The sequence below is a fragment of the Nannobrachium achirus genome (assembly GCF_963921795.1).
Source record: "Nannobrachium achirus genome assembly, chromosome: 22".
In the NCBI taxonomy this organism is placed as follows: Eukaryota; Metazoa; Chordata; class Actinopteri; order Myctophiformes; family Myctophidae; genus Nannobrachium; species Nannobrachium achirus.
In genome coordinates, this window is record NC_137829.1 from 36,749,830 (window position 1) to 36,761,347 (window position 11,518).

At 42.0% G+C, this 11,518-nt stretch overlaps 1 protein-coding gene across 1 annotated transcript; it reads left to right on the forward strand.

Moving 5' to 3' along the window:
• Window positions 1-5,644: 5,644 nt before the first annotated feature.
• On the forward strand, window positions 5,645-10,226 carry LOC308307948 (transcription factor 21; the record flags this gene model as incomplete). Its single annotated transcript, XM_080753287.1, has 4 exons — window positions 5,645-5,992; window positions 7,799-7,929; window positions 8,787-8,914; window positions 10,189-10,226. The coding sequence occupies 4 exons, from the start codon at window positions 5,645-5,647 to the stop codon at window positions 10,224-10,226; spliced, it is 645 nt and encodes a 214-aa protein (XP_080609413.1).
• Window positions 10,227-11,518: the final 1,292 nt, after the last annotated feature.

Below are 11,518 nucleotides of genomic sequence, written 5' to 3' on the forward strand. Positions count from 1 at the left end.
TCTCCATATATGGGCGTGAAATGGACGCAAATAGACAGATATCTCCATATATGGGCATATATGGGCATAAAATGGACCCAGAACTATATCTGCAGTGATCTCCATATATGGACATAAAATGGACGCTGACAGACAGACAGATAACAGATATCTCCATATATGGGCATAAATGGACACAGGCAAACAGATGGTCAAAACGGGTCCTATGACAACAGGTATAATGGGGTTTGCATTAAAGGGCGGGGCATTCATTCCCTATTTACGTTGTTCCGAGTTGGCCAGGTCGCCGACTAGACGCTGGGCCGCCCGAAGGGCGGCCCAGCTTCTAGTTTTAAAAATGATAAATACAAAACATGTCCCTGTTGACAACAATCCACTCTTCTCTCCTCGCTCATTTAACCCTTAGCTGTACTGGAACCAAATGGACCCAGGGGCGTCAATTGGGTATGGCAGGGGTATGCAGCTGCCATACCCTGGGTCCAGGGGGGGGGAAATAAAAGTTACTTTTAAATATAAATCCATGAATGTCTCTTTGTCTATCTGTTCTGGTTATTATGTTGTTAACTTACAGTAAAATAACTACAAATGCAAAATTTTACAAAATGGTCACTTTAACAAGGTATTATAATTATATTCTCCACACTTTTATTCTCCCCATCTTGACAAAATGGTAAATTACCAGGTTCTGTAGGTCAGCTACACAGGTGCAATTCATGTGGCACGTTTACTAACATGCTAAGTTTAGCTGCACTTAAACAACAATTCCAGGCTGCCATATCCAGCCCAAGAAACCGTAGAAACCTGTGTAAAAAACTGACAAAACTAGTTTTTTTCAGAAATTGTGAACATAGCCGATCTACATGCTCACAACGCCTCGCAACGCCTAGATGATAAATACAAAACGAACAGTTTTGGTCATACAAGGTTTCCACCCGACAACGACGATATGCTATAAATATAAGGTGCTGGGAGTGAAAATTATAATGTAGGGGTGCCTCGGATTAAAAAGATATTTATGGGGTGCCCTGAGACAAAAAGGTTGCTCTACACAACACCTCACCCACAAGAACTACAGACTGATGTTTATACGCGTCAAAAAAGTTGTCCCCTAAAATGGCGGCGGAAGTGGGTGGAGTTAAATCCGAATCGTTACTTGAAACGTCACACGCCAGTCCCCTATAGCGCAACAGGCGGACGCCTCAAAATAAGTAAACCTACAGGAACACGCTCTGCGCCAAACATGCAGTCATATCCTTGAACACCCATCGCCTAATAACGCACTTCCCCGCCGCACGTAATTTGCGCGAAACTCCCCCCAACGTTTTTATAAGCCTTTGGCCACGTAAAAAAAAAAAAAAAAAAAGAGCAAGATGTTGATGCCAATAGAAATGCACTCATTAATCAAAGATGTTGTCCCTCCAAATTCCTCTTGTGTTGTCAGACTGCACGGACTAATTGAGCTCCAGGAGGGAGGGGGGTTAAACAAACAGCCCAAATGTAGGTCCATTAATTACGCATAGAACCGTTGGAGCCTGATCCATGGAAAATACAAGTAACTTTGATGTGTTTCCTGAAACAAACGAAAAAATACAAAGGCCTCCAGTATAAGGAAATCGGGATTTCATGAGAGGAAAATGCCCAGAGTTAAAGAATAAAAGTGCTATTTTCGGCCTTTGAAAAACATAACTAAATTAGTGATGGAATAGCATGAAACAGAGGAGCTCTGATACTTTCAAACCGTATGTTGGGGATTTGCACTCTTCAGCTCCAATAGCATCTGCAATATTTTATGATTAATAAATCGTTTCAACGCCTTGTTAAACCTCGGAACCCCCTTATCCTGCACCCTGAAACGATTAGCATGAAGTGAGAATGCAATTGTAAGGTGACCTTGTACAATCTTGTAACATATGCGTCCTACAACTACAATAGGCCTAATATTCACAAAAGATGTGTCACAAGAAATCAAATTAAGTATTAGCCTACTGCTGTATCTCTCTGGACCTTGTTAGCCTAGTGCATTGGTTCTCAAAGTGGGGTCTGGGGACCCCCAGGGGTCCTTGAGGGAGTTCCAGGGGGTCCCCAGCTAAATGATAGTTAGGAGCCACTTGTTTCCATTTGTACACTCTCAGAGTTAAATTAACATTGATTGTACAATATAAATTGGGGTCTCAGAGATAGAAATGCCATTAAATGGGGGTCTGTAGCCTAAGGGTATTGTCAAAATAGTTGGGAATCACAGCTAGAGCCGTACAAATCTTCTCTTATGGAGATCTCTGGCATATCTTTTCAAATGGGGGTCTGTGGGCTAATAAGAGTCAATTTGGGGGTTCTTGACATGAAAACGTTTGAGACCACTGGTCTAATGCGGACAGCACACGCCTCCACCTGCTTTTATGTTCAACTGTAAAGCCAGTTGAGACTTGGGACAAAGGGAGAGTTAATCACTCTTCAAGGGGGCCTCAATAAGCCTGCTTTGTACATTGTTGTGTGACGGTGCCGCACACCGATCTACAAGCTCACAGCGTTATGTGATGCCAGGCGTTGTGAGCTTGTAGATCTGCTATTTTCGGAGCACATTCAGAAATAGGAATAGCCGTGGTGGAAAGTAACTAAGTACATTTACCTAAGTAGGTACTGTACTTTTGAGGTATTTGAGGTTCCTTACTGGAGTATTTCTAATTTCCAAAAGGCCTACTTTTACTTCTACTCCACTACATCTCAGATCCAAATATTGTACTTTTACTCAAATTATTTGAAACAGTTGCTATACTTTGTAGATGAATTATTATTACAAAACATACGTTAACCACTTCAACCCTTCAGCCACTTGAAGATAGCCGATCTACAAGCTCACAGTGTGTTTTGCGCGATGCACTGTGAGCTTGTAAATCTGCCACTTTTAAATGATCCTTATACATTTGAAAAGTTGTAAAATGGGACATTCTGCATAATTAGACGACCGCTTTCTACTTTTGTACTTTAAGTAGCTTTAGGCAGCCTACATTTTGACACCAATACTTTTGTACTTTTATTCAATTTTGAATTCTGGACTGCGATCACACCAAACCACCACCTATGAGGATGGATTCCCGATTCCGCCAATGCATTTCAATGAGAATGGACAGTTCTTTTTTCTTTTTTTTTTTAGAAATCCTCTACTGGCAGGAAACTGCTCCATTCCCATTGAAATGGCCAATGTTTAACGTGTCATTTTAGAGGTATTAAAAAGTCCTTAAATTGTCACTTTAGAAATGTGCAGATACCCTCTATACCCTTAAAACTTTATGTCGGTTTGTTTACTGTTGAGAGAGAAAACAATGTTCCACATTAAGCTAATCATCTGGGGACCCCCCAAAATAATTTGGGGACCCCCCCTGGGGGTCCCGACCCACAGGTTGAGAACCACTGCCGTCACAGAGTACCAGTATGTCTACATTGCAGTATTGATAGTATCTTTTACTTAACACCACTGTAGTCGAGTAGGCCCTGCTATAGCCTCTATACCGCCATCGAAGAAACATCCGCCTGCAGCAGCTCTGTTTACTGCAAAGAAAACACTCCCCTTTTCAATTAGCGTCCTCAAGGACTCTGCTCTATCAAAACCATATGGTAGGAAACGCACACATACTTTCTGCATTAAAGTTCATATTGGTGAAATGCCCCCGAGGCAACCTCGAGGCAAGAAGTCGCGCGTTTCATTAACTCTGGCATAATTAGAGCATGCCTCTTCCCTATGGTTTGTCATAGCCAGAGTCATATCATTTGCAAATTAAGTTGGCTTTTAATGTGGCCAGGCGACCAAAGTCGTGCGGAACGGAGCCGTGGTGATAGTGTTGGAATATTGCATTTGGCATGTTGTATTCGGTTGGACTGCATCTGATGTCAGCGCGTAAAATACGTTGAAGTAGAGGAGAATAAAAGCCTATAATGTGATAAATGTTGAACCGACGTTATAGCCTATAATAGTGGTCTCTATCCAGTGGTGTAAAGTAACTAAGTACATTTAGTACTGTAGGCCTACTTGAGTAAAATGTTTTGATGTTTGTACTTTACTTGAGTATTTCCAATTTCCAATATTTGTACTTCTACTCCACTACATCTCAGAGGGAAATATTGTACTTTTATTCCACTACATTTATTTGACAACTTTAGTTACTAGTTAGTTATTGTAGATTTTGATTATTATTACAAAACATATTAACCACTTCAGCCCTATATACATTTTGACCATTTGAAAACAGCCGATCTACAAGCTCACAATGCCGCGTGATGCGATGATTTTTACACATTTTATACATTTGAAAACTTGTGAAATAGGACATTCTGCATGATGAGTACTTGGATGTCCCGATCGGATCGGGTGATCGGAGAGATCCGGTGATCGGGGTGATTTTCGGGAGAAAAAGGATCTGGATTTTCTTTTAATCGGCAGATACTCAAAATCAAATGATCAGAATCGGATCGGGAGGGGGAAAAAAAACGTAAATGTATAATACCACACTAACTAATGGGTGTTTTTAATGAATCTATCATGGTTAAATGGAGCTTGACATTACAATGGGTGTGTATGGGGCCGTCATCCTGGAGGAGGAGGACTGATAACATTTACATCAAATATCTAAATATTGAATCAGGCAAATTAAAAACTGCCCAGAGTGTTCATAAAATCCTGATTAGATAATAAAATGACGAACTGAAATATCCCTTTAAGTAAAACATCAGAGTACTTTTTTTTCCCACCACTGCATTGAAGTAGAGGAGAATAAAAACCCTATAATGTGATAAATGTTAGTGGTTCTATCTCACTGCGGCCCTAACAGCAGCCTCACGTCGCGGTCTGTTTGAATAGATAAAGTGCTCTCATATGTTCCTGACAGTATTGTTTGCAGTCAGCTGAGTTGCCAATTGATAAAGCAACCCCTTTCAGAAGCCAATCAGGCTTGGCCTGCGCCATAATGCGAGACACAGACCCTCATGAGAGCTATGACAGAGTGGGTTTTTGTAAATATTAGCGGACTACTTGGGGAAAGTTTATAATTGGACACGTGCCCTCCTCCCCTTTTCTTCTTTTTTGGGTGAGCTGGGGAGATCAACTGATTCCTTTGTAATTGTTCTTTCAAAGCAAGGAGCGATCTACTATTGGTGGGTTCTAAGGAGCACTAATGAGCTCCTTTTCAGCCTTTACAATTGGCGCGTGCACCCCCGCTGTGCGAAACATGGAGGTCTCGTAAGTATTTAATCCACAAGATGTAGCCTCGCGTCTGCCAGAGATTAAGGTGCGCACGGAGCGGGCCCGCAATAAAACGCGCTGTCCCTAAAGCACTGTTGCTGTGATGATGCAGAGCGCTCTAGTCTTCGATGTTGCCAAACTTGGGAACCTTGGGAGGTAGGGATGCATTGCTTTGCACGAATAGTTGGAAGTTATAGTGAGTCTTTAGGCCTACTTGAAATAACTTTATGGAAGTATTGAGTTCTAAACAAAAGGAGTCAGGACCATCTTTGGTAATTGTCTTATGAAACAAAGATTGTGCTCGGCACACATTTGCACTTGGGATAAGCCATCCCTAGAAGATTCCACCAAATAATTGAGCGAAGAACTGATCGGAGAACCCAAATCATTAATTTTCATCCTCTTAAAACAATGGAGGACATCTTTTTTGATTTCGACCAAGATGGCACCACAGACTTTGCGTTCTGGGGCCAGATGGACCCCAACTTTCAGTTCCAGACGCAGCTGGACGCCCTCCTCCTGGACTGCAGCGCGGCCACGGGCCAGCTGTCCCCGTGGTCCTCGTTCGGGTGCCACCAGTCCGTCTTCCCCGACGCGCAGTTGACCTTCACCGACCTCGACTCGCAGTCCTCTCCGGGGCTGAGCGCGTCGTTCGTCGAAGGCGACAACAGCAGCTCCTCTGCGGACGAGCAGTCCCTGGAGATCACCAAGGCGCGCAGAGCGCGGCGCCTGGTGTCCGTGTCCCACCACCCGTACAAGGTCAGTGGTGGGAAAAGTACATTGATTGATTGATTGATTGATTGATTGATTGATTGAATACTTTATTAGTTATTATTACCTGGCTTGTTTGAATGCTTGATTCTGATTGGTCAATTGCTGAAATCAGAGGTCTGATATTCCCCGATAACAGACCGCTCTGCTCTATAAAAGACTGCTGCCTAATCAAAGGTTCAGAACACCTGCTGCAGTCAAGCGTGAATCTTGTGCTGTTTAGCCAAAATGTCAGCCATGTAAACAAACACACAGCGACATTTAGAACTAAACGTTGCTCTCAAGAATGTTTTAAAAAATATTTTAAGCGAGAAATAGACAACGTAGTATCAGAAAATGGATTCTATCTAATCAGCACTTCCTTGTTTTCCAAGGCGACCGTGTTGCGCTGACCGTGTTGCGCTGGGGGGGATCGCCCAGCGCAACACTTGTGGAATACTTTCAGCCGTCTGTAAACAAGGAAATACATTGTTTTGTTTTTAGTTTTGAGTCAAATTATTAATTTTATTTAGTAGCCGGGTAATAAGCGGGATAATGAATGGCTCCCTTCAGCCTGATAACTCCCCTCGGCTGGCACCTCGGGAAGTTATCAGGCTGTCGGTCTGTTATGTATCGACAATCACCACGGAGCCATTCCTTATCCCTTACTTAGTTACTATGTTATAAGAAAAGGTACAGGACAGTACAGTTCACTGATACATGGTCGATTAAAAGGATATAAAGACCACTTTATTGAGCTTGTACTCAAATGTTTTACTAATAAGTAAAAGTATCAATACAGCAATGTAGAAACACTCGGTTATGTAGAAGTCTGTGTACTTGATACAAAAGTATTGGCATCAAAATGTAGTACCAAAAGAAAAAGTACTCGTTGTGCAGAGTGTCCCATTTCAAGTTTTCAAATGGACAGAAATCTTTTAAAAATAGCAGATCTACAAGCTCACAATGCTTCACTCCGTGAGCTTGTAGATCGGTTATTTTCAAATGGCAAAAATGTATGAAGTGGTCAATGTACGTTTTGTAATAATAATCAAAATCTACAAAGCAACTTAAAGTCAGTAGCTATAGTTTTCAAATATTTGTAGTGGAATAAAAGTACAATATTTGGATTCGAGATGTAGTGGTGTAGACGTAAAAGTAAAAATGTAAAAGTAAATTGCACTTAAGTAGCCTACATTACTTAATTAAATGTACTTTACTCCATTTACTTTACTCCACTGTACTAGAGTTCTCAAATTCTGCCCGAACCTGACCGTATCCGACCCAACCCGAAATCTTCGTCCCGGGTAGGGCCGAAAATGTATGATAATTAGTCGGGCCGGGCCTCAGGTTAGGGCTGTCACAATTTTGACACTTTACATGACGATTAATTGACACTCAAATAATTGCGATTAACGATTTAATTGTGTTTTTGTCGTTGATAATTACATTTCTGTTTGGCTTTTAGGATTTGAAGTTGCACATGGCAGATATGACACATAACCTAAATATACAAAGAAATTACTGACATATTTGACAGATTTACACTTGAAAAAGAACCTTGATAGTGGAAATAGCCGATCTACAAGCTTCGCGACACATCGCGACGCGTTGTGAGCTTGTAGATCTGCTATTTCCACTATTTTTTACTTAAAAAAAAACTTTATGAAAATTTTTCAACATGGAAACGATTATGAAAAATAATCACGATTACGTAAAAAAAAAATCACGATTAGACGATTATGTAATAATTGTGACAGCCCTACCTCATGTTCAATGAAAAAAATATTTTCATTACTTTTACTCTGACTGCAGGTGCAGCGGTACGCCGCCAACATCCGCGAGAGGAAGAGGATGCTGAGCATCAACTCAGCGTTCGAGGAGCTCCGGTGCCACGTGCCCACCTTCCCCTACGAGAAGAGGCTGTCCAAGATCGACACGCTCCGGTAGGGATGGGACCAGAATCCTTATTATCGTTTAGAGCAGTGGTCCTCAACGTTTTTAGGCCAAGGACCCCTTAGTTGAGAGAGAGAGATGAAGCAGGGACCCCCCACAACCTTATCATAGATTCCATATAGTTTCATTGTTTGACAGCATGATCATCAGTATATTTTGGATTCATGTTAATGTGGGTTTTCACATATTTAAAGGGATACTTCACTTTCAAAAAAACTTTTGGTCATTTTATCGTCTAATCAGGCTTTTATGAACACCCTGAACAGTTTGTGAGCTTGTAGATCTGCTATTTTTGGCTAAAGTTCCTAGAATATGGATGCTAGGGTTTAAGACGTGGTTAATATAAAAAAGGGGGAAAAACAAGTTTCTATCACACAAAGATTTGGAGGACCCCCTGTAGAACTCTGCGGACCCCCTAGGGGTCCCGGACGCCCTGTTGAAGACCCCTGGTTTATCGTGATAAGAAAAAGAAAACACTCACAATAAACGATCTGCAAGCTCACAACGTTGTGAGCTTGTAGATCTGCTATTTTCTTTTTCTTTGGGCTTTTATGCCTTTATTGAAAGGACAATAGACTGACAGGAAATGGGGAGAGATGGAGAGTGACGCGTCAAAGATTGTTCGGATCGGGAATCGAACCGGGGATGCCTATGTGGCAATGCTTAAGTGGTATGCGCCTGGACCAGTAGGCCAGAGGGTGCCCCGATCTGCTATTTTTTCGGCAAATGTTCCGCCCCAGGATAATGGATGTCGGGGATATTTTGATTATCACGATAATATCGTAATTTTTGTGGTCAAAATAATCATGACATGAAATGTTCATATCGTCCCAATCCCTACTCTCAGGCTGGCCATCGCGTACATAGCCCTGCTCAGGGAGATCCTCATGTCGGGCTGCGACCCCAAAGCCTACGTGGACGAGTGCATGAAGAGCGGCTACAAGAACCACACCAACGCCATTTGGAACACGAGTGGTGAGTTGACGGAGCTGATTGATAGCCGGAGCTCAACAGCCACGTGTTTCCAAAAGACTGGTCGACTTTAAATGGCCCATTCTAGTTCTCTCCATTTTGTTTATGCTAGCCTATTACAGAATTAAAACGTGTTCCTGGTATAGTCTAGCTATTTTGTAGTGGTTTGTAAAATAGTTTTATATATGGGGGGGGGGGGGGGGGGGGGGGGGGGCAGATCTCTTGTATTCGTATCTCTCCCAAGAAAGATGTTCAATAACATGAATCATAACCAAACTTGTTGTCAAATTGGTCTAGAGCAGGGGTCTTCAACGTTTTGAGGCCAAGGACCCCTTAGTTGAGAGAGAGATGAAGCAGTGGTTAATATAAAAAAGAAGAAAAAAGGTTTCTATCACTCAAAGATTTGGAGGACCCCCTGTAGCAACTCTGAGGACCCCCTAGGGGTCCCGGACCCCCTGTTGAAGACCCCTGGTCTAGAGGGTAATGTTAAGCTATAGAGGGTATGCGTATGCATAAAGTGAATGGCAAATCGAGTGGCAGATTGAGTGCCAAAGTGAGTGCCGAACTGAGTTTAATGTCGTGTAAGGTCAATTAATGCAATCAGATAGGACTTTTCTGTTTGGATGTATGGGCTGTCAAGGCCAGAAAGTAGTTTTTTTGCCACTCAGTAGGCGTTCCCGCATAACTTCTGAGTATGATGACAATGTCATGCGCATACCCTCTACAGAACCAATTGACTGTTTTAGAGGCAATAATCAAATAGTTCATTTTTAAAGTTAATATATATTTGTCTAACTATAATACGTGATACAGTAGGAAAAAATCAGTATCACATTTTATGATAGTTTCTGTTCAACAATCAAATGATATCCAGCACCTATACACAAAGCCACAAAATAATAATTTATAGAGTAGAACTTAAAGACCGACATACTAATGTTGTAAGTAACGCTAATGCCATTTTAAACAACTTGTTTTGTTTTTGCCATATGCTTTCATCCCCAGGTGTCTTTCCTTTTGGCATTAGTCAAGAGTAGTCCCATTTGTGCTATAAAATACAAGTATTCTCATCACACTCAGTGCTACTTTGCTTAACTAATTCTGTGGGAATCTGCTCTCGAGTACTTCTGTATGGGGTCATTCAGGAGTAAGTGTGCCCCTTTTCTCCGGAGCAGACCTGTGACTCGTCAAACAGTCATTAAAATGTATCTAAACTTCTGTGTTTGTCTTGCCTTTGTTCGCTCCCACTCCATGCCCCCTCTCCCGTCTCTTTCCAGATCTGACGGCCCGCCTCTCCTGGATAAAGTGGGATTAACTGTGGGCCCATGGGGCACCCAGATTTGGGTTTGAGTTTGTGACCCCCCCCCCCCCTTCCCTTACTGCTTCCCCGCGTGGCAGGCGGCCCGGCGGCCAATCGACATCTGTAGACTTCTCACCAGGTCTCTCACCTCTCTCTTCCTCCATCCTCTTCCAATCCCCCCCCCATCCATCCTCCATGGCTATTAATATTGTAATTTGTTGTTGACTGGTAATTGAGAGCCATTGTGTCTTCTGGGCCTGGGAAGGATGAGGGGTGATGTTGTTTGCCCGTGTAGATGGAGGGAGAGGAGAGGGGTACCCTGGCTTGAGACTGAAAGGACGGCCCAGGACGCGTACTTGTGCGCAGGGGCGTCACAAAGGGGGGGAAAGTGGGACTGAGTTACCAGGGCCCAAGGTGGAGGGGGCCTTAATTATTAAATATACATTTTTTATATTTTAGCTATTGAAAAATAGCAGATCTACAAGCTCACAGCGCGGCACCGAGTGCCACGCTGCGAGCTTGTAGATCTGCAATTTTTGAAAAGTCGTGAAAATGTGTGCAAATCTTTGAATATATGTAATTTTTAAGTGAACACTCAAATTTCACTTCTGGGGGGTCCCTGGTACTAAATACTTTGAGACGGGAAACATAGGTTTTTCAAAAAAACCTTAGAAAGGATTTTAAATATTCAAAGACTTGCACAGATTTTCACGATTAAAAATAATAATAATAAGGTCGCAGAGCTTGCATATCTGCTATTTTTCAATAGTTAAAGCACAAAATAACACTCTCTATGAAGAACATTCATGAGGGGCCCGCAGTGAATCCTTGTACCCAGGGCCCAGAATTTGGTGCGACACCCCTGCTTGTGCGTGCGGCACTGAAGTGTTTATCTGGTGGAGATGTGGACTCATTAGGCGCCGCCGCGAGGCGATGCGGTAAAAGAACCATGATCATGTAAATGAAGACGGCGAGCGTGAGAAATGGATCACACTGTGTGCTTCACCATGTCAAGTGCTTTTGGTTCATCACTTAATTCAATTGGCATCTTCTATTTGTCTATTTATTTGTTTACGTTGTTTTATTTATGTATTTATTTATTTAATGTTTTATGTTTGAAATAAGTTATTTTCTTGAACACCATGATTTAGTATTTATCAATTGTCTTTTAGTTTCTATGTTTTAAAGGACAACTTTGGTATTTTTACAACAAGGGTTCCTATTTTAGATTGTATTTAAAGAATATGAAAGATGAGAGTTAAAATGTTTTAATTTACTCCTTTCTATCAATTTAGAGATTTTAAATT